Source organism: Mesoplodon mirus (assembly GCF_964341445.2).
Source record: "Mesoplodon mirus genome assembly, chromosome: 13".
NCBI lineage: Eukaryota > Metazoa > Chordata > Mammalia > Artiodactyla > Ziphiidae > Mesoplodon > Mesoplodon mirus.
In genome coordinates, this window is record NC_138989.1 from 29,595,619 (window position 1) to 29,619,992 (window position 24,374).

Below are 24,374 nucleotides of genomic sequence, written 5' to 3' on the forward strand. Positions count from 1 at the left end.
CTCAGGAGTCTTCCCTAATCTTCATGGACTTGTTAATGAGGCTCAAGTTTGCTGTTTTAAAGGGCATCAAAACCCCAAGGATTCCCCCTAAAACCCCCAGGGGGCATGGGTGGGAGGCTTTGCCCCTGTTCTTGAATTTTACAGAGAGCAGACCTCAGTCAAGAAACAACTCCCCAAGTGCCATAAAAGGTTCTTTTCCAGCTGACGTATCTGTGGTCTTGTTTATTCGTTCATTTTAATTCAGAAGCAGATCAACAAATCATAACTGGGAAAAAGATTCTGATTCTTAAGCCTTTAAAAAAATGAATTGTGTTATGAAAATTAAATTGTGTAGAAAGGTTATCTGTGCAATAAAACACCAATTACATCAGTAATTTTACGAAGCTGATAGCATCTGTGTTGTTTATATACTTCTAGGTCTTTCTAGCTATTTAACGAGATTTCAGGCCTTATTTTTTTGAAACAGATAATAGTTTAATATACTATTGAATTAAATTTATGATAAATTAAATCTTTATTCAAATAGGCATTTTAGTCTCAACTTAGTCTGCTTCAAGAGGCATCTTCTAAATAGTCTGACAAATCAAACATGAAGGATATAAAGAATATTCCAGTATAAATCATTGCCCATCCATTAAAAATTCAGTGATGTAACATTTAGGTCCCGATAATGTTATTTGGAAATTCCTTCGGAGCCTCAAATCTGCGCCCTCCTTTCTAATACCTAACGTTCATTAGTCTACTGTAACATCTGGCACAGAAAACGGCCAGCTGGGCTGCACGTCAAGCTTCAACTTTGAAGCTCAAGTTACTATTTTTTTAAGAGCAAGAAACAAAGAATGGAAGAAATCAATCTCTTTATTGTCACCTTTTAATTAGGCATCTGCTCAGTTCCCACCTGACATCTAGTCCAGAGTCACTTGCTTTACATTTTCTAGATCCTGGCTTTCAAGCACAAAGACACGGTCATCCATCTCTGTTTCTCTTTGGTTACAGAGATTATTACTGACCCTGAACCACCTGTTTTCTTTTATGAGAACCAGCTAAATTTTGCTCTTCTGACTGCTGTGCTCCCTCTAGAAATGAAGAATTCAGGTAGTGATGGCAAAAGCCACAGTTCTAAGGGCTCACAGACCCTTCCTGTTGCCAAAAGTGTCCTGAAAGGTTCAGGACCCAAATAATTACTTGTGATGAATTAAGATGCAAAGAAAATGCATGTCTTTATTATTAAAATGTCAAAAGGTTGAGCAGTGCCGTACCTACCCTGGAATCCACCACTTTCCTTTCCCATCCTCCTATCCATCTGTCTCGTCCTAACTCCAATCAGAACTTTTTTACGGAGCCTGATCTCTGCTTGGAGCACTGTGCCAGGTCTAGGGTGGGATGAGTCTTTAACTCATTTTGAATTTATTTTTGCATATTGTGTGAGAGTAGTCCAGTTTCATTCTTTTGCATGTAACTGTCCAGTTTTCTCAACACCACTTACTGAAGAGACTGTCTTTTCTCCATTGTATATTCTTGTCTCCCTTGTCATAGATTAATTGACCATAAATGGGTGGGTTTATTTCTGGGCTCTCTGTTGTGTTCCATTGATCTATGTGTATGTTTTTGTGCCAGTACCATACTGTTTTGATTTCTCTAGCTTTATAATATAGTTTGAAATCAGGGAGCATGATACCTCTGGCTTTGTTCTTTCTCAAGATTATTTTGGCTATTTGGGGTCTTTTGTGGTTCCATAAAAGTTTTAGGATTCTTTGTTCTAGTTCTGTAAAAAATGCCATTGCTACTTGGTAGGGATTGCATTGAATCTGTATATTGCTCTGGGTAGTATGGACATTTTAACAATACTAATACTTCCAACCCTTGAGCACAGTATATCTTTCCATTTATTTGTGTCATCTTCAATTTCTTTCATCAGTGTCTTATAGTTTTCAGAGTACAAGTCTTTAACCTCCTTGGTTAAATTTATTCCTAGGTATTTTATTCTTTTTGATGCAGTTGTAAATGGGATTGCTTTCTTAATTTCTCTTTCTCATAGTTTGTTATTAGTGTATAGAAATGCAACCAATTTCTGTATATTAATTTCATATACTGAAACTTTGCTTAATTTGTTTATTAGTACTGATAGTTTTTTGGTGGAGTCTTTAGGGTTTTCTATATATAGTATCATGCCATGGGTGAATAGTGCCAGTTTTACTTCTTTTTAATTTGGATGTCTTTTATTTTCTTCTTGCCTAATTGCTGTGGCTAGGACTTTCAACACTGTGTGTAAAAAAAGTGATGAGAGTGGGCATCCTTATCCTGTTCCTGATCTTAGAGGAAAAGCTTTCAGCTTTTCACTGTTGAGTATGATGCTAGCTGTGGGTTTGTCATATGTGGCTTTTGTTATGTTGAGGTATGTTCCCTCTATACCCACTTTGTTGAGAGTTTTCACTGTAAACAGACGTTGAGTTGTGTTGAGTGCTTTTTCTGTATCTATTGAGATGATCATATGATTTTTATTCTTTGTTGATTGATCTGTGGATGTTGAACCATCCTTGCATTTCTGGAATAAAACTTACTTGATCATGGTGTGTAACCCTTTTATTGTATTGTTGGATTTGGTTTGCTAATATTTTATTGAATATTTTTGCATCTATGTTCATTGGAGATATTGGCCTCTAATTTTTTCTTGTGGCCTCTTTGTCTGGTTTTGGTATCAGAGTAATGCTGGCCTTGTAAAATGAGATTGGAAGCATTCACTCATCATCAATGTTTTGGAATAGTTTGAGAAACATAGGTATTAACTCTTCTTCAAATGTTTGATAGATTTCCTCTGTGAAGCTCTTTGGTCCTGGACTTTTGTTTGTTGGAAGATTTTTAATTACTAATCAGTTTCATTACTATTATTTGGTCTTTTTAGATTGTCTGTTTCTTCATGATTCAGTTTTGGAAGCTTATGTGTTTCTAAGAATTTATCCATTTCTTCTAAGTTGTCCAATTTGTTGGCATGTAATTGTTCATAGTGGTCTCTTATGATCCTTTGTATTTCTGTGGTAACATCTCCTCTTTCATTTATGATTTTATTTATTTAGGCCCGCTCTCTTTTTTTCTTGATGAGACTGGCTAAAGATTTAGTACTTGTCTTTATCTTGTCAAAGAACCAGCTCTTGGTTTCACTGATTGTTTCTATTGTTTTTTAGATTCTATTTCATTTATTTCCATTCTGATCTTTATTATTTTCTTCATTCTACTAACTTTGGGTTTTGTTTGTTCTTCTCTTTTTAGTTTCTTCAGGTGTGAGGTTAATTTGTTTAATTGAGATTTTTCTTGTTTCCCAGGGTAGTCCTGTATCACTATGAACTTCCCTTTTAGAACGGCTTTTGTTGTGTCCCACCGATTTTGGAAAATTGTTTTCATTTTCATTTGTCTCAGGTATTTTTTTTAATCTCCTCTTCATTTCTTCATTGACCCAGTGATTGCTTAGTAATATGTTGTTTAGTCTCCATACGTTTTGTGTTTTTTCCAGTTTTCTTCTCATAATTGACTTCCAGTTTCTTACCTTTGTGGTTGGAAAAGATGCTTGATATGATTTCAGTCTTCTTAAATCTATTGAGACTTATTTTTTGATCTAGCATGTGATCTATCCTGGGGAAAGTTCCATGTGCACTTGAAAATAATGTGTTTTCTGCAGTTTTGGATGGAATGTTCTGCATATATCTGTTTTCCAGCTGGCATAATGTGTCATTGATTTTCTGTCTGGATGATCTATCCATTGAGGCAAATGAGGTATTAAAGTCCCCTACTATTACTATATTACTGTTTATTTCTTCCTTTATGTCCGTTAATATTTGCTTTATAAATTTACATGATCCTTTGTTGGGTGCATGTTTACAAATGTTATATCCTCTTGTTGTATTGATCCCTTTATCATTATGTAATGCCCTTCTTCATCTTTTTTACAGTCTCTGTTTTAAAGTGTATTTTATCTAAATATTGCTACTCCAGCTTTTTAAAAAATTTCCATTTGCATGAAATATCTTTTTCTATCCCTTCACTTTCTGCCAGTGCATGTCTTTAGATCTGAAGTGAGTCTCTTGTTTTTATATCCATTCAGCCACCCTGTATCTTTTGATTGGAGAATTTAGACCATTCACATTTAAAATAATTATTGATAGGTATGTTCTGCCATTGTGGTCCTATGGGGCCACAATTGTAATCCCTGCTGTTCTCCAGATGTGGAGATCTGGATGTGTCCTCTGGGCAACAGTTGCAAATATCGGGACTCTTGAGGATTGCACAAGCTCCTTCCTGGGAAGTCTCATTGAGCTGTAGTGAGGCCAAGGGGGTATGAGGATGTTGTCATCCTGCTTACTTCCCTGGGAACCCTTCCTTATCCTCTAGGTGCAAAAGAAACCTGAGGCTCCAGGTTCCATGAATGGGCCTTTTTCAAAGGAAGCCAGGGGTTGTGTTTGCCTGCTATATGTGCAGTGCCCTGGGGATGGTGGCCTGACAAGAGCTCTCTTTCCAATTGCTCCAGTGCCATGGAACTCAGGGTCTCCAGCCCCACTGGCCACCAGGGCCAGGCAATCAAGTTGTGTCTCTATCTGGACTGTATGCTCCTGCTGGCTTCAGCTGGAGAGTGTGGGGATCAGGCTTGGTCCTTTGCTTTGGGAAGGCAGTGGGAAAATGACTTGACTGTGTGCCCACAGCTTCAGCAATGCAGAGGAGAGTGCCCTGACTGTGTGCGTGTGTCAGCTTTAGGGCAGGGGTGGGAGGATGCCAAGACCACTCATGCCCAGCCACCTCAGCCACTGGAGCTCTCCGGCTTCAGCAGGTCAGCAGGGTAGTGCTACAATTGCTCAACCCTGTGTCCGAGCTCACCTGCCTGCTCCAGCAGGTTAGGTGGGGAGCACAGTGGCACCTCTGTCTCTGGGGAGCGTTTCCACCATCCCCCACCCCTCCAGCTGATGCCTCTGGATTTATGAATGACTCCCCTTTACATACAGTCTCAGTACGTGTCACACTGCTGTCATTTCACTGGCTCTAGGGTGAGTGAGACCACATGCCTCCCCTGCCTGTCTGGGTGTGGCCCTTTCTATCCTCTGTTGGGGACCAGGTGTTCAGGTAGTTCTCAGGTTCTTTTCAGGGGAAATTGATCCATGTGTAGCTGCATATTTGTCGGGTCCACGGGAGGAGGTGAGTTCAGGCTCCTCCTTCGCCACCACCTTAAACTGCCTTTGACCTGGGAACTTGTAAAGGTCCAGGTGCAGGGCCCATCCCAGACCCATTCGGTCAGAATCTCTGGGAGGCAGGCGAACATATAGTGGTACCAGACCTGGTTTTATTAAAGCTCCGCAGGCCTGCAGTCCTGGCTCACCCAGCGGGTCACTGCCTGCTAATTCAGTGTGTCTTTGCCTGTCCCTTATTAAACTTTTATTACTCTGTAGGAGGTGGTTGAAAGCATACATCTCTATACTCACTTTTCCAAATGGAACAGGAAACGATTTAACTGCTCTTATACGTTTGGAAAAATAATCTTCCTAAAACAAGTGCAGAAACAGAATAAAATATTGGCTTTGTCTGTGCGACGCTGTCACGTTAGGCTTACGTAACACACGTGACCCCACGCCAGCATGGCTCCCGTGCTCTACCTGGCTGCTTGTGTCCACGAGGACACTATGGATGAGACTTGTTCCTCTTCTGCGATGACTCACATCATGGCCTGTTCCTTCCTTGGGCTCTTCTGTTGAGATGAACCCACTCTGTGTGATAAATTGTTAACTAAACAACTCTGACATCTTAGAAAAATGTTCCCTTTGACTCCAGGATCTTTTGGCTCATTATCTGTGATTCTGATACCCTCCCATCGAAATGTTTTTAATAGCTTGGTTTTACCCAAGAGGAAGAGGAAAATGGATTCCATGGCATGAGAATCTCTGGTCTAACATCTAAAGGTTGGCTGAAATCAGAAAGAGATTCCACAGATAAATTATTTCAATATATTTTCCAAGTAAGGGAGTCTGCCTAGCATACGACTCAAACACAGTATTTTCAGGTAGGATGAGTTGGTCCAAGGTTGCAGATGTCAGCAAGGGCATGAATTCCAGGCTGGTTGCTTCCAAATCACCTTGTGCAGCTCTTTAATCAGACAGATTCCTGGGATTCACTCCCAGAATTTCTGATGTAGGAAGTTTGAGGTGGAGCTTGGTAATCTGTCCTCCTAAAGTTCCCCAGGTGATTCTTGGGGTTTAGTCCAACCCAGGTTGAATCGTTTAGTGCTTGGGGATAAGGAAACATGATGTTTGGGTTCTACTGAAAGTAATTGATGGTGTCTTCCTGGTCCAGAATTGAGTGGGGATAACAGCTAACGCTGTGACTGCTGGGGTGGGGCTGCAGGGTGGGACGCAGTGGTGGGGTGAGACTCGGAGGCCCTGTCCAGGCTCAGGGAACCATGGCCTCTCACACAGTTGACTCTAGCACTTGGAGCATCCTCATGTGAAATGAGATGCTACCTTAGTACATTTGGTGTGTTTCGAAGTCAGGGGCTTTTAAAGAAGATGCATTAAAGCACTTACAATTCTTCAGATAAGTTGTAGACTTTGACCTGGGCAACACTGATATGTAATATTTTATTTGGCTTTTTAAACTATAAAGGGCCTCTTTGTCTTTCATTACTAAGAGAGCTCAGGAACCAGGGGGATAAATCTTTATTTACAGCTACTCCTTCTTAGCTCCAAGGCCAGAACCAAGTTGGGTTCTGGCACGGGGACAGATTACAACTCCAGCAACTAAGGCTGTTCGTTGGTAAATATGCTAGGGTGAGCTGAGGTGCTTCCAGGGTGTCGGGGTTTACACTGCACATATGGATTGTTTGGGGGACAAAGCCAGCCTGTTACCAAGCCAGCCTGATGTGGCTAATGGCAGTTCTGGCACTGGGCTGGACGGTAGGGGCTCACTTTCGGCTCCCTCTCAGCTTGGCAGGTTTAAAAAGTGTTTTTTAACTGAAAGCCCCAGGGATTCCAGTACAAAAATGCTGGAAAACCTCAAGTACGCTGGTATGTTTATATAAATCACAGGGGCCCCAGTCCCGCTCAAGAGAGGTCAGGGAAATGCATTTGTCTAAGCTCACGAAGGTTCTTGACCAGAGATTTCTATTTGATTTAATCTACATCCGCAGCAATTCCATAACTGAGCAATAAGTCATTTATTATGAAAGTTAGGAGTGTGTTTCTGACTGGGACCAGGCGCCTCTACCTGTGTTCTCTCTCTCTGTCTCCTTGTTCAAGTATGGGAACTGAAGGTTTTGGACAAACTTCCTTCCTCAGGGAGGGATTTTTAGTGTGTCACCCACCTGTTGTGCGGGAGGTATTAAGCAACAGATGCCCCATGTGGAAGGCGCTGTGAGCGCCGTAGCACACACAGCAACTCAGCTTTGGGAGATGGAGAAGCTGAAGGAAGGTTGGCCTGGGAGCCGGGGCCTTGGACACTGGGCAAGGGCTCCCATGGGGTGGGGACAGCACATCCCAAGGCAAAGAACCTGTGGATTCCGGGTTCTCCATGTGGTTCCCTGCATGTGATGTTTCTGGGCCAAGAGATGAGGAGAAGGTTGGAGAGACAGACTGGTCCCAGGTGTGGCAGCTCCGACAGGTGGGCACCTCTGTGTTCTCTCCAGGTCACCTCATCAGACACCTGACTTTGGCAGTGAACCTCAGGTAGAATCCTACACTAGCTGCCCCCGTGACACCTTTATCTCAGAACTGGATTCCCCCACCTGCTCCACTCCCGGTTGTCCTGATCTCATCAGCAAAGACTACAACAGCACAGGAACTACCTCTGATTCTCCTCCACCCCCCCTCCTTCCACGTGAAATTTACCAATCAGTTCTGCTGACTCGACCTCCAAGACATTCGGCCAAGACACGCATGCTCCTCAGCTCCATTCCCTGCCCCCTCCTCCATCAGAACAGCCTCCTGGCTTCGGGGTCCCCCTGCCCTCCCCCTGCAGCCACTGGAGTCACCCTGCAAAACAGATCCTGTTGTTCCCCTCATTGGGTGGAGTGGTTGGTCATCAGAGTCCTGTTAGAGCGGGTTCAAGTGTCAGAGACGTGCCGCCGTGCATCCAGCCAACTCTCGGAGACTTTCACTTTGAAACTCCCAAACGTGGGTGATGCGGGGCAGGGGAGGGTGGTGGGCTGTCCTTCTCCCATGTGCCCCAGCACCTGCAGCTCATCCACCGTCCCAGGAGGGGGCCATGAGCACCTGCCCACAGGTGGGCTGCAGGGGGTGGGCTGGCTGGGGCTCAGCCCTCTTGTCTCTGTGAGGTGGGACGTAGGGGTATCTGGTGACAACGAGGAGGAAGGGGAGGAGGGAGTGGGTCTGGGGACACACCATGGAGGCTCAGCCAGCCCTTCCCGCTGCCTGGAAGGCTCTGGCCTAGAATTTTCACATGGCTGGTGACTCTGTGACATTCAGATCTCAGCTGCAATGTCACCTCCTCAGAGAGGCTCTCCCTGACCTCAGAATCTAAAATAGCTGCCCTGACACTCGCAATCACATCACCCTATTTTAATTCTCAGAATAGCATTTATTGCTGTGAGATAATTAGTTGTTAATTTTTTTACTTGTTTCATGTGTGGGGCTCTATCTCTTACTAGCGACACTGGTACATACTGAGCTCTGAACAGATAGAAAAACCTTAATGCATAAACCTGAAACATTCTTTCTCCTTCCAGAAAAAGTACAAATGTGCTGTGATGGAATACAGTAGAATGCAAAACCCATTTTGGGTATATGAACTTGAATTGCCTGGGATTAAATCCCTGTGTGTGTATGTGTGTGTCTGTGTTGTGTGTAGGTATGTGTGTGTCTCTGTGTGTCTTTGTATATGTATGTGTATTGTGTGTGTCTCTGTGTATGTGTATTGTGTGTGTATATGTGTGTCGTGTGTGTGTCTCTGTGTATGTGTGTATCTCTGTGTCTTTGTATATGTATGCATGTGTTATGTGTGTATTGTGTCTCTGTGTCTGTGTGTCTCTGTATGTGTGTGTGTATTGTGTGGGTATATGTATGTGTGTGTTGTGTATGTGGATTGTGTATGTGGTGTGTGTACGTATGTGTGTGGTGTGTGTGTGTGTATGTACGTAGGGGAGGGGGTGCATCCTGTAGCCTTGGCTTCATCGACAGCCAACGTAAGTCCCAAGTGGTCTGTACCCACCTGGGCAAACAGCACTTACCGAGCTGTGTACCCGTCTCCTGTGCCTGGCTTCCTCCAGTGAGCTGGGGCACAGATGGAGCTTGAGACACCGGCAGTGAATATTATGTAATATCTGAACTAAGTGTATCGAGAAAGTATATATATATATATATATATATATATATGAAAAAACCAAAAACACTAATTCGAAAAGATACATACACCCCAATGTTCATAGCAGCATTATTTACAATAGCCAAGGTATGGAAGCAACCTAAATGCCCATTGACAGATGAATGGATAAAGAAGATGTGGTATATATATATATATATATATATATATATATACACACACACACACACAATGGCATACTACTCAACCATAAAAAGAATGAAATAATGCCGTTTGCAGTACTATGGATGGACTTGAAGGGTATTATGCTAGGTGAAATAAGTTAGACAGAGAAAGATAAGTACTGTGTGTTATCATTTATATGTGGAATCTAAAACATATGACAAACTAGTGAATAAAACAAAAAGAAGCAGACAAACACATATAGAGAACAAACTAGTGGTTACCAGTGGGGAGAGGGAAGGGGGGAGGGGCAATATAGGGGTGGGGGGGCAAAGGCTTGTTATGGAATTATATGAAATCATGTGTGTGAAACTTTTGAAAGTTGTAAAGCACTATAGAATTTGAAGAATCTTTCATTCAATAAAAAAATTTTTAAAAGAAAGAACATTTAAAATGGGAAAATGGAGCAGCCAGGCTCTACTCTCTAAGCCTTGACTCCATGTCTGATCTGGGCTTAAGGATCCTTCTGGCTCTGCAGACAGCTGCGGTCTTTTCAGGATGAAGCCTGTCAGCCTGGGGTGAATGCAAACAAAGCTTCATGCATCTAAAACCGGCTCCTTTTGTCTTAAGGTGATGGTTTATATTTATAATTCCTTTAAAAAAATCTAATCCTTCCAGGATAAGATTGTAATTAGCCAAAAAATTCTTATGTATTCTTTTTTTTTTGTGGTACGTGGGCCTCTCACTGTTGTGGCCTCTCCTGTTGCAGAGCACAGGCTCTGGATGTGCAGGCTCAGCGGCCATGGCTCACGGGCCCAGCCACTCCGCAGCATGTGGGATCCTCTCAGACCGGGGCACGAACCCGTGTCCCCCTGCATTGGCAGGCGGACTCTCAACCACTGTGCCACCAGGGAAGCCCCTCTTATGTATTCTTTAAAAACAAAACAAACAAAAAGACCCCACAGGATACCCAGTTTAAAATAACCCATGGGGAGGGGGAAGGGTAAGCTGGGACAAAGTGAGAGAGTGGCATGGACATATATACGCTACCAAACATAAAATGGATAGCTATGGGGAAGCGGCCGCATAGCACAGGGAGATCAGCTCAGTGCTTCGTGACCACCTAGAGGGGTGGGATGGGGAGTGTGGGAGGGAGGGAGATGCAGGAGGGAGGAGATATGGGGACATATGTATATGTATGACTGATTCACTTTGTTATAAAGCAGAAACTAGCACACCATTGTAAAGCAATAATACTCCAATTAAGATGTTTAAAAAAAAATAATCCATGGAAGTATGTGTATGTGCTGTACATGTGTTTCCTCCCTGAATCTCTAGTGATGGTCCTGAGGTCCTGAATGGCCTGGGATTGGACTGGTGCACGATTCTCTAAAAGGATAAGATAGGAAGCGACTGTTTATTTAGCCAAGTAGCTGGGACCACTCATCCTCCCACGGGCAGGAAATACTAAAATAGTGAGCAAAGATAAACTCCAGAAAGAAAAGGGATTTCCTAAGCGCTGATTTGGCTCATCCTTTCCGTTTAAGCTGTGGACACATTCATCAAACTTCCCATCACCTTGGTGGCAAACTTGGTAAATTTGAGGAACCATAAACAGCTAACATTATGAATAGACACTTTCTTCTTCTGCCTTTAAAAAATGAGCTCATGTAGGTAAGATGAAATGCCGTTAGGGACTCTATGATTAGCGATGCTTCCTGTTTACTTTTTCAGGAAAGATCAAAGTTCCTTGGGCTTTACACAGGGACCACTGGAGACCTGGGGGTGCTTAACGTGGTTGAGTGGTTGTCTGCATTTTTTCCTGATTTGTGAAATTCACCTCATTGACTGGCCCTTATATTGCAAACCATATAATCTGTTGGGTGGACAGGCAGAGTTCTGGACTGCAGTGTTTTCTGTTTTTCATTTATTTAGGCTGGAGGAGAAAAAATAGACCCAGAAGAGGCGCTGATCTATGAAGAGGATTTAGAGGAAAGAGATGGTGTTGAAGGCGATTTGGAAGAAAGCACGAAATTAAAACTCTTCCGCAGGCTGGCCTCTGTGGCTTCCAAGCTTAAGGAGTTCATTGGCAACATGATAACCACCGCGGGGAAGGTTGTTGTGACGATTTTACTGGGTTCATCAGGTGAGGGTCTCCAACTCCTGGTGGACCACAAGGAGGGAGCTGGCGAGTAATGAAAGGAAGGGTTGAAGAGAAAACAAAGAAGGAAGCAGTTCTGTTCCGTGGCACCAAAATCGTAGCTGTAGCTTTTGTAAAATTGGCCACATGTACAAACCAAACACGCACATGTAGCTTTTCCCGTTCAGATCTAGGTTTTATGTTTTTAGATGGTTGCTATTAACTTCTGTAAAGCAGTCTTCTTCCATAGCTGTTAGGTGACATCATTTTCTACGTGACGATCTGGACAACTGTTGTCCTCCCTCAGAGCCTGTGAATGGTGATCTGGGACAAGGGACAGTTTTCATGGTCCCGTCCAGAGCTGCACATGTGCTTCTGAAAGCTTTTCTGTTTACATTGAGTCATTAGCAATCTTAATGTAACTCTCCAGGATAGACTATTTTTCTTCCAGAGTTAGATTGTAATCTTCCAGCACAGACGCTCACTTCCTCTCGCTGTTGGCTGAGGGCTGCTTGTTCCATAAAAACATTATCTCCATCTTTGCCCCCTTCCCCGTTGCCCCAGAGGTACTGTGAACTTTATTCCATCCTGCTTCAGTGAAATTTCATGAGATGAAACAATTTAACTGTTTTTCCATAGGAAAGTTAAAAAATGGAAAAGTGAATAGTATTTCTCAAGAAATGTAACTCAGGATTTTGATGGGAAGTCATTGCTCCCCCCAAAGTTTTAAAATACCTGTAAAGGAATTACCTCGTTTTACATTTCCCTCATTAGTGATAGTGCAAATCGAATTTCATCAGGCAGGGCAAAGGTGTAGTGAGACTTTAGCTGCCACAGAATGTAGTATTACGAATCCTAGTTAACAAACAAACAAAAGCAATTCATTATTTTTAAAAATTGATTGGGGAAAGTTAGAGTGCACATACAGTATTCCTGAAGAATTGGGGGAGAGTAGATAGATGGAAACAGGCAAGTAAATAAACTAAGTTCTACTGGTATGAAAAGTGGATGTTTGCGGGGCCCCAACGCCACAGGTAGGGTTTCTTCATCATCTGGTATTTCCCCATATTTACAAATTGCACTTTACATGTGACTTTTTTTTCACAATAAGAATAGCATTAATTCTGATTTTATCAATGAAGTGTGATGAATTGTACTAAAAGCATAGGAAGGAAATTCACGTCATCGCCAATAGTGACGTTTCCTGCGAGGCGCATGGTTTCTGCGTCTACGCGGTGTCTCACTCTAGCGTTTCTCCCTCCTCAGGAATGATGCTGCCCTCTCTGACCTCGTCCGTGTACTTCTTTGTGTTTTTGGGTCTGTGCACCTGGTGGTCCTGGTGCCGGACCTTCGACCCCTTGCTGTTCAGCTGTCTCTGTGTCCTGCTGGCTATTTTCACTGCGGGACACTTGATTGGACTGTATTTGTACCAGTTCCAGTTCTTCCAAGAAGCAGTCCCTCCCAACGACTACTATGCCAGGTAAGAGGAATCAACTGCTAGACATTTCACAGTTCAGTAAGATAATCCGCGAGCCCTCGGGAGGGCCTCCTTATGACTCCGCCGGGCACTGTGCATCTGCTGGGGTCCTCCTGGATGCCCATTGACGTGTCAAGCCAGGGTTTGGCGGGGATGGGGAAGCTGTCTCTGCCTTGAATGTATTGGCCGACACTGTCTAGAGTGAGGAGGTGTCGCTTCAGATGGAGGTGCTGCTGGGACACGGCGGGGAGGGGAAGCTGCTGTTTGTAGCAAAGGACAGACACGTGGTCTCAGCCGTGGAAAGAGACCCAGGAAGAACATTTTACAGCAAAGGATAATAAGGACACGTTAGAGCATCTTACGGGCATCTTAAGGGTTAAGGAGCTCTTAAGGGCAAACAGAGGACAAACTGAGCATCGAAAAGAACTAAATGATTATAAAAATGTAAAAGTAAAAATGCATGAGTCCATGATGTGTGTGTGTGTATGAGAGAGAGAGACAGGGAGACAGAGAGAGAAATATCTAATTTGCTTCAGTTGTCAGTGATTACTATCCCAAATTCTTACTATGAAATGGGAATTAAAGGTAAAGAACCCAGCATTTACTTCGACTTTTTAGAAGGAACTCCAGGCCATTCTCAGTTAATGAGGGAAAACTCTTCTTGACAGGATGACACCAGCTAATGAAAGGGAAAGGAATACTAGAATTAGAAAATTACCATTTATCAATCAATTTTTTTTTTTGTGGTACGCGGGCCTCTCACTGTTGTGGCCTCTCCCATTGCGAAGCACAGGCTCCAGATGCGCAGGCCCAGCAGCCATGGCTCACGGGCCCAGCCGCTCCGCGGCATGCGGGATCCTCCCAGACCGGGGCACGAACCCGCGTCCCCTGCATCGGCAGGCGGACTCTCAACCACTGCGCCACCAGGGAAGCCCTATCAATCAATTTTAAATGAAATACTTAGATCTATTCACAAACTGAAACCATGACTTAAAGAGGTTGCTGGGATGAAGGCTGTTTGCAACAATGACGGAGTATAACCTCACTGATTATTATTTGCTAATTACAAAGGGAAAAGACCTTTCCAATGGTGGTCAACACCTTAACCAGTTGATCCAAACTAACATTACCAAGGTGGGATCCCTTGACATTTCAGACTTCTAGGCTTGATGCATTGTGGGGAATATGGCATCATATTGTTAAACCTTTAGACCTAACTTTCGCTTTACAGAAAATATAAAGGATAGAAATATGATTTAAATGACTCCACAGGGAGAAAAGGGAACCCTCATACACCGTTGGTGGGAATGTAAATTGACACAGCCACTATGGAGAACAGTATGGAGGTTCCTTAAAAAACTAAAAATAGAACTACCATATGACCCAGCAATCCCACTACTGGGCATATACCCTGAGAAAACCATAATTCAAAAAGAGTCATGTACCACAATGTTCATTGCAGCTCTATTTACAATAGCCAGGACATGGAAGCAACCTAAGTGTCCATCTACAGATGAATGGATAAAGAAGATATGGGACTTATATACAATGGAATATTTCTCAGCCATAAAAAGAAACAAAATTGAGTTATTTGTGGTGAGGTGGATGGACCTAGAGTTTGTCATACAGAGTGAAGTAAGTCAGAAAGAGAAAAACAAATACCGTATGCTAACACATATATTTGGAATCTAAAAAAAAAAGAAAAAAAGGTCATAAAGAACCCAGGGGCAAGACCGGAATAAAGATGCAGACCTACTAGAGAATAGACTTGAGGACATGGGGAGGGGGAAGGGTAAGCTGGGACAAAGTGAGAGAGTGGTAGTGTATATATGGACATACGTACACTACCAAATGTAAAATAGCTAGTGGGAAGCAGTCGCATAGCACAGGGAGATCAGCTCGGTGCTTTGTGACCACCTAGAGGGGTGGGATAGGGAGGGTGGGAGGGAGGGAAACGCAAGGGGGAAGATATATGGGGATATATGTATATGTATAACTGATTCACTTTGTTATAAAGCAGAAACGAACACACCATTGTAAAGCAATTATACTCCAATAAAAACATTAATAAATAAATAAATAAATGACACCACAGGAAAGCGATCATCAAAGTCCAGAATGTACAACCTGTAAGGGAAACAATCTGGTCTCTTCAAAAATCAGCATCCTGAAAAAGAAATGTATGTGGACGGAGTTGGGCAGGGACTGTTCTAGTTGAAAGAGAAGTGAGGATACCTCACAGACAGATGGGAAGCCTGACCCTGGATTACACCCTTGTTCAATGACAAATCTCTATGAGGCATTCTGAGGTTAAATGGGGAAATTTCAATAGTCACTGGTTATTAGCTGATAGTATAGAATTCCTGTTAATTCTTAGGTGTGTGATTGTATGTGGATATCCAAGAAAATGTTAATTTAGGACATACATGGTGAATTCTTTAGGGACGTCTGCGACTTCCTACTGGTTTAGCAACCATTGTGGGAGAGACCCACAGACTCACAGAGGGAGATAGAAAGAGAAGGAGAGAAAAATAAATAAAATGATCTAAACTAGGTGGTTGGCATGGGGTTATCCATTGTCCTATTTTAACTTTGATTTTTCTGTGGAAAAGTCCAGAATGGAAAGTTCCAGAAATAAAGAAAGGGGAACAGAAGTGGCAGGAGAGAATCGTGGGTTTGGTGAGAACAGTGTGAGGATTCTCTCCATGCGCCCAGCAAGGTGGTGCAGGTGCTTTTCGTCTTCTTGTTGAAATGAGATATCTGCATTTTAAAGGAACGTGAATAATGTTATCACGCGGACAATAGAGATTTCATCCATCTTCCAGGAGATCCTAAGATGGTTTTCATGTGACAGTAAATGTGAAGAAGTGGGGAGTGTGTGCACATGTGTGTGTGTGACCCACTCTCCTTACTCACAGTACTTACAAGCTAGTTTGTGGCTATCTCTGTACAATGCTAAAAAAAAAAGTGAGTCAAGTCCTAAAACCACTTATAGTCAGATAAAAAAGATATACCCAACACACACACACACACACACACACACACACACATATACATATACACACATACAGAGTCTACCTAATTCTAAATCCAGTTGGCTTAACCTGGAGGTGTAACAAGCATAATTCCGTCTAAAAAGAGAAGAATGTTACATAGACACAGAACACGGAGGAGACAAGACAATAACCTAGGTGCTTATTGATGGACTGATGGATAAAGAAAGCTTGGTATAAACATGTAAGGAATATTACTCGGCCATAAAAAAAGAAGGAAGTCCTGCCATTTGCAACAATGTGGGTGGACCTGGAGGGCATTATGCTGAGTGAAATAAGTCAGACAGAGAAAGACAAATACTGTATGATCTCACCCTATATGTGGAATCTAAACAAAAGTCAAACTTATAGAAACAGAGAGTGGAGTGGTGGTTGCCAGGGGCTGGGGTGTGAGGGAAATAGGGAGGGGTGGGTAAAAGGTACAAACTTTCAGGTATAAGATTAGTAAATTCTGAGGATCTATGAACAGCAGGTTAATCACACTGTATTGTAATAACATTGTATTGAAATTTGCTAAGAGAGTAGATCTTAAGCATTCTTACCAAGAAAAAAAAAAAAGAAAGGAAAAGAAAAAGTAACTGTGAGGTGACTGATTGTTAGTTAACTTGACTTAGGTACTACATTTCACAATGTATACTTATATCAAATCATCACGCTATCCACTTTAAATATATTACAATTTCACATGTCAGTTGTACCTCAATAAAGCTGGGGGGAAACTGCGAAGCTCTTTTTGTGGTACAGATTTACATGATATTTATTTTAGGCAAGAGTGAATAAATGCGAAATTTCAGTACAGACATTAGTTCTAGATTAAATGAATATTTCAGTTTCCTCTAGACATTTAATTTTTGGTTTATTGAACACATGTAGAAAAAAGTTTTGTACTTTTGGAAGGGCTGACTTTTAGGGATGGTTTAGTTGGCAACGTAAATATCTTCTGTGGGGCCTTAGTTTCCCCACACCCCCCAATTTAAGAATCTTTTCTGCTATCTAGAGACTGATGATAGGAAATACAAAGAATATTCAGAACCACTTTGAAAACACTTTTTCTGTACAGGATCAGTTAGTACTGTAAATATTTTTGACTTTGCAGGCCTACGGTCTCTGCCGTAATTCTTCCAAGAAGCTGTTTCATTGCAAAAGCAGCTCTGGATGAGATTTTAAAGAATGTGTGTGGCCGGGTTCCAGCAAAACTTCGTGGACACCGAACTTTGGATTTCAAACTATTTTCACATTTCATGAAATATTATTTTTCTTTTGATTTTTCCCAACCACTTAAAAATGTAAAAACCATTATTAGCTCACAAGTCCTATCCAAACAGGTGGTGAACCAGGCTTGCCAACATATGGTGTGGATAATAGCAGTCCTAATAGTGTAACAACTTACCATATTTATTTGCATTTGTATTGTCTCAAAATTATGACTGTAAGTTATTATAGACATTTTGAAGATAATTACCTTGAAAAAGTTTAAAAGCTTCATTGCTATAATCTCATAGAGTCATTAGAAGTTGGGTTGCTTATCAGATAGATAGTTTGAGCTAAGCAATGCAATATACACACATTTATATGCATGTATATGTGTATCATATATACGTATATATACTGCCTTATTGTAGAGTCTTCCCCCCATTTACTTGGTGACAATAGGACATTGCCTTTTAGCCCTTGAAAGCTTGAAAATCTACATATTTTAAACAATAGCTTTTTCTTAAGGCATAATTTCAATGCATTGCTTTCCACCAACGAATTCTGAGTTGGAAGAAAACAAACTGGAAACAAGCAGAAAAAAAAAGTCATCTTGCGTAGGCATTTATTCCAAATTTCATAACCACAGAGACTCCAGCTCATGTGTCCAGGTTCGCATGTGGCTCTACTCAAAACAATCCAAGTTGTTTTTATCTTCTTGTAAGCTTTCAAATAGGCTTTCTGGTGAGAACTATCTTTATTTTTAGAAATATTGAATTGATTTATCGTTAGTATAATACATGCTTGTTGGTGATTATTTGGAAAAATATAATAAAGAATCAGGAAAAACACTTGAAAAAAATATAATCCTAACTCCCCAAAATATTGTTCATTTTTGGTCTGTATTCTTCCAGTATTTTTCCTATGCATATATGTGTTTTTTAAAAACAAACTTTGAATCGTGATGCATATGCTGTTTTATAACTTGCTTTATGCAAGTTCTGTATCTCCCCATGTTATGAAATGTTCTTCTAAAGTGTGATTTTCATAGCCTGCAAAGTGGTTGATTGTGTTTGATTGTGTAGCTATGTTATAGTGTAGTCAGTCCCTGATTTCTGACCAGGGAGATTAAGATTACTCATTTTGCCCTCTTGAGTGACGTTGTAATGAGCACCCAGGTTACTTGTAAATTTAGGTAAAACTCATGATGACCAAGAAGCAAACCCACGGTCCCTCAGTTGTAAAGGAGCCTCCATGGGGCTGGTTAGTGCTCTGCCCTGTGGGAGGGTCTGGAGATTTCCCCGGTCCTGGGCCCACACGATGCTACTCCACTGGTCTGCATGCAGGTGTTGTGACCTCAAATCCCACACCTGCATGGGGCACACCTCTGTGGGCTCGTGTTTTTCTAGAGTGATGTCTTCTTTCAGCCCAAGGGCCCCAAGAGATCATATGCTTCCTTCCAACTCCACCCGCACCTGGGGGGAGTTTCTCCATCATTCTAGCCAGGGAAGCACGTAGAGAAGGTGGGCAGGGACCAGCAATGGACGGGGTGAACTGGAGACCCAGGAGGATGTGGAGGAAGGGCAGGGAGGAGGGCTGCCTGGGGAGGAGAGTTAGTGATTCCCTCCCATTTGTGCACAGACCTGGCATGACCATATTTTCCAAAACAAAATTCAGGGCTCTTTTTTGATAGTTATGAGCGTACCTATGGGAAGGTAAGGTGGAGTGAAAGTAGGATTCTGAAATGCTGGAGCGTATGGTTTTATATGGTTATAACCATAAAAAATGTAGTGCCCCTTCTTGTGAAGTTGATCCAGCAAAATAAAGCTTTAAAACGAATCCACATAACTTATATAAGACAGATAACATACCACTCAACACACTTTGTTTAATGGAATAGAGCCCAATCCCAACTTACTCTGGCAGGTCTCCCTAAGAAAAATGGCAGACTAAACAAAATTTGGCTTAGCTAGTCCCAAGGGTGGCCCCTTCCAAAGGTTTTGTGTTTCCTGGGGAATTTCTGTAGACAGGAAGCACCTTATATTTTGAAGGCAAGGAGGCAAGGATCAAGGTGTTGGGCTGGTGTTCAGAGTCCTCACCTGTGTTCCTCCTTGTGAGGTTGGCCAGACTGATGAAGCCACAAGTCCCAGCCAGCTTGTGTCCTGTGGGTTTTCTGCACTGAAAGTGCGGGAGGTGTGCTGGGTGGAGGACGGGACAAAGGCAGGTGGACCTGACTTGCTCTGCAGTGTCCCTGAACATGAGCAGAAATGCACTGAATGCTGTAAACAAATGTCTACTCATCGATGACTTCACGAAAAGCCAGTTTTAACAGTTTGTCAGCTCACTGTTGACTGTTTCCTTGTGAAGATGACACCGCAAGCAATTCTGAGGTGAACTCATCTAAAAACAGTCCTGGACCAAAGGCAGGGTCTTTGTTTTCTCACCTTCAATTATCTGGACAATAGAGGTGAAAGTTCTGATGTGGGCCAGGGTGGAGGGCTTGGCAGGAGAGTCAAACGTCTACTGTTTTCTTATCATGACATAGAGAATGATGGAGCTGGTACATTTACTTCTCACCCCGAGTCGTGAATGTTTGTGCGCAGTGGGCACTGAAATGGTGTGTGACTAAATAACCTCTAAGTCATGTCTTATCACCTCTTACTGGCTTTCATTCCAACTCTGAACTTGCTCTACAACAGTCACAGGAGTCACGGGTTGGATTTCTTTGCTCAAATTCATTTTGTTGTTTTGCTGCTTTTTTCACCTTAAGTTGTGCAATTTGAAAATGAATGAGAATTGTGGGAAGGAATGGGAGAGATTCTCGGGTCATTCCCTATGGAGGCAGCATTTTCTATTAAATAAATACACAACGATTTGTCCGATGTTGCCCTTTCCACGTCCTATTTCAATAAATCATGATAAGAAAATGCATTATGTTTAGTGAAGGAAAAACCTATGTTTATTCCAGTGTTAAAACAATGTAAGAGAGAAAAAGCAAAGCCTCAAACTCCAGCATCACTGTTTAACTATTCTGTGACAAATGAGGAAAATGTGAAAAAACAAACATGAAAAGTACAGTAGTATTTATTATATTTATCCTATTTTTATACTAGTCATAAAAATGTCAATAATATGTCAGGAGTCATAACAGCCCCGATGCTGTATGTCTCTGGCTTCTAGTTTGGAGAAGCCAGTGGGTCCTCTAGAAAGTGACACAAGGCAGTCAGCCCTTGGGTGACATTGACTGCAGTTGGCTTTGTAAGTGGCTGTCTAATCCGCGTTGTTTAAGCGTGTTTGCAGCCTCACCCAGGATGGCCACGGTGTTGCCTCTCATTAGAGCCATCTGAGCTTTGGTAACAGACAGCACAGAAAGACGAAACGGTTCTTAATGGAGGCCAGTTGGCAAGAACCTCATCTGAAAGCGGTCCAGTGTGGGGATAATTAATGGCAAGCGGGTCATCTTAATGCTAAAGAATGTAAATGGACCCACTGCTTAACACTTTCTCTTTTTGTTAACAATGGCACCCTAGGTAATCAATGGTTGTTTAGTTTATCCATTTGGTAGGTGACATAACAGTAACCAAACTTTTGGTTTCCTTTTGGAAAGATTCTTATGATTAAGTGACAGGTGTTAGACCCAGTTCATTTGTGCTCATCTAAAAGGCAAAAAATAGGAACCAAGAGACATGAATTGACTTTCCACAGATAAATGGAAAATTGGTAGAAAGTAAATACTTGAACCCCTGAGTCCGTTTGGGCAATTCCCCACAACCTCATGGTCGCCTGGGGCAGTAAGTGGGTGTGGTGTTGACCCAGGATCCCAGGGTGACACCTGGCATTGTGTACAAAGCAGCTACTGCCTCTCACCAGGCAGACGACCCTTGGCACTGGACGTCTGTCCGACCAGAACCTGAAACCTCCCAACCTGGCCTTCCAGAATTCCAGCCTTGACTACCTGTGTCTCACCTTTGCTGTTGAGGGCGTCTACCAGGAAGGGTCTCTGTCTGGTTTTCAGTGAGGATCCGCCCTGTCCTGTGTGGGACCTGGGTGCCCTAGCTGACCTGACAGGTCAGGCTCATTCTGCAGCCTTCATTTCTGTAGAGCAGCTCACCTGCACAGGTCACCATAGGTCAGGACCTTCTGCCCAAGTGCTGTCCCTGCTCTCAAGGATAAAGTGGGGTCCAGTGAACCTTGCCAAGTAAAAAAATGACTCGTTTTACATTTAGTCTATCAAAATATGAAGAGGAATAGAGATTAAGCATAGTTGGCGGTGGTATTTTTTCTAAATTTGCTCCAAATGATTAGTATTAATGAGCATATTACAAACTATCTCTGGATGGTACATTTAGGTGCTTTCAACCTTAAAAATTAATAGCAAATTTAAAATGGTAGAATTTCTTGTGGTGGGAAGAAGGACTATTCCTTCAAGTTAAGATAACAGCTGATGAAAAATTAAAGTGATCTTTTGAGAAAGGGCATTTTGGAATAAAACAATTATTCTGCTATCAAATGTTTATTGGAAAGTGTGATCATCTTGTTTATTAGAGCTAAGATTCTCATTCATGGTCTGGATTTTAATTCAATGCAGTAACACCTCATTAATTTTTTACACTGTAGATAAGCCGATTTGGCTGACTTGCAAAGTATTTTGAGGATAAATATACTGAACGATGTTACCTCATAACGGCTTGGCTTTCTGAAGTTCCGAATGTTACTTATGCAGTATCTTCAGCTGTTGTTATCTTCATTTTAGTTCTAAGCAACTGTGACTCAAGGATAAGAGATTAGCTCTGGAAATGGGAACCAAGAGGCGTTGATTTTTCTCTTCAGAGTTTCTTCTAAAGAAGCTTTTTTCTGAGAAAATTTGACAAAGGTTTTCATAAACTTGCTAGTTACTCATTTTTGGTGGAAGTAGTATAATTGATTTTCTTAACAACCTTCATGAGGTATAATTGATATGAAATAAACTGCATATATTTAAAGGATACAATTTGATCAGTTTTGACGTAAACATACCTGTGAAACATCACCATGATCAAGGTAATGAACACACCCATCCATCCCAAGAGTTTCCTCATCACGCCCCCTTTTTTTATATATGTTAACTTTAAAGATTATTTATTTATTAAAAAATAATTTTGGCCACACCCCACGGCATGTGGGACCTTAGTTCCCCAACCAGGGATTGAACCCGCACCCCCGGCATGGGAAGGTGGTGTCTTAACCACTGGACCACCAGGGAAGTCCCTTCTCATCCCCTTTTAATCTCTCCTGCCCTCAGCCTCCTCCCATCCCATCCCCAGGTAACCACTGATGGCTATCTCTAACTCGATTAGATTACATTTTCTAGGATTTTATATAAATGGAATCATATAGTATATACTTTTTAATGTTACTATTTTTATTATTATTGTTGATATTATTATTAGCCTGGGTTGCGGTGGGAGGCAGGTCTGATTTCTTTCCCTATGCCTAGTTGTTTTGAGATTTAGCCATGTTGCAGTGTGAGGGTTCATTTCTTTTTCATCCTCTCTTAGTATAGTCAGTCTTCTTAAATTTCAGGCATTCTCATTGTTGTGTAGAGGCAATTCATTGCGGTTTTAATTTAATGCATTTCCCTAATGACTAGTGAGGCTGAGAATTTTTTCATGAGCTGATTTTATGCTCATATATCTTTTTGATGAAGTGTCTGTTAAAATACTTTACCCATTTTTAAAAATCATCTTTGTTTTCTTACAGTTGTGTTCTGAGAGTTGTTTAGAAAATCAGGATACAAATCATTTGTCAGATACATGTTTTTGCAAATATTTCCCCAGTCTATGGACTGTCGTTCTCTTACTAGTGTCTTTGCAAGAGCTGAGTCTTTAGTTTTGATGAAGTACACTTCATAGTCGTTCTTTTGTGAATCACGCTTCTGGTGTGGTAGTTAAGAAATATTTGCCAAGCCCAAATTCACAGAGGTTTCTTTTTTGTTCTCTTCTAGAAGTTTTAGTTTGTTTTGTCTTTGATGTCAAATAGTTCAGAATCATTTTTTGAAATATCTGTCCTTTCTTTTGCACCTGTTAAAAATCAAGTGACTATGTGCATGTGGTTGGGTTTTTATATAGACTATTCTGTACCATTGATCTATTCATCTTTATGTAACTCTCTTGATTACTTGTAGCTTGGTAATAAGTCTTGAATGTAAGTAATGTTAGTCTTTCTTTTTTTTATGTTTGAAGTTGTTTAGGCTATTCTAAGCCCTTTATGTTTCCATATGGATTTTAAATCACTTTGTCAATGTCTACAGCAAAGCCTGCTGGGATTTTGTTTGGGATTGTATTGAATCTGTATGACGGTTGGGTAGTATCAGGTCTTCTGATACATGAGTATGGTGTATCTCTCCATTTATTTAGGTTTTCAAATTTCTCTCAGCAGTACTTTTAAATTTTTATCACAGGTATTGAACATCTGTTGTCAGAGTTATGCCTTAAGTATTTAATAATTTTAATGCCTTTGTAAATGGTAGTTTTTATTTCTGATTTTTACTCATAGTACATAAAAATACAATTAATTTTTGTGTACTGATCTTGTATTCTGACACCATACCAAACACATGTATTGATTCTACAAGATCTTTTATAGATTCCATCATGTTTTCTACATAGATGGCCATGTCATCTATGAATAAAAATAGTTTACCTTCATTCTTTTCTATCTGGATATCTTTTACTTTTCTTATCACACTTGCTAAAACTCCAGTTCAGTGTTGAATTAATAAGGAAGAATGGTTATTCTGTCATGTTCTCCCCTTTGGGGAAAAGTCTTTGGTTTTTCATCATTAAATATGATATTGGTAGTAGGTTTTTCATAGGTATAGGTTTTTCATAGGTTTTTTTTTATTAGGTTGACAGAAATCCCCATCTATTCTTAGTTTGCTGAGTTTTAATCCACAATTGATATTAAATTTTGTCAAATGCTTTTTCTGTATCTATTGAGATCTTTTTTATTCTTTTCTAGTCTGTTAATATGGTGAATTGATTTTTGATTATTAAACCACCCTGGT

General features: G+C 41.4%; 1 protein-coding gene across 4 annotated transcripts in view; it reads left to right on the forward strand.

Annotated features, from left to right (window-relative positions):
• Positions 1-24,374, forward strand: part of PIEZO2 (piezo type mechanosensitive ion channel component 2) — a gene marked incomplete at its 5' end in the record, with an annotated part of 336,195 nt that overhangs the window by 192,364 nt on the left and 119,457 nt on the right. For all 4 annotated transcript variants that reach the window (XM_082640709.1, XM_082640711.1, XM_082640710.1 and 1 more), the window contains 2 exons: positions 11,404-11,614; positions 12,875-13,088. In XM_082640709.1, the coding sequence (XP_082496835.1) occupies positions 11,404-11,614; positions 12,875-13,088 (425 nt within the window). The remainder of the gene's footprint in view (positions 1-11,403; positions 11,615-12,874; positions 13,089-24,374) is intronic.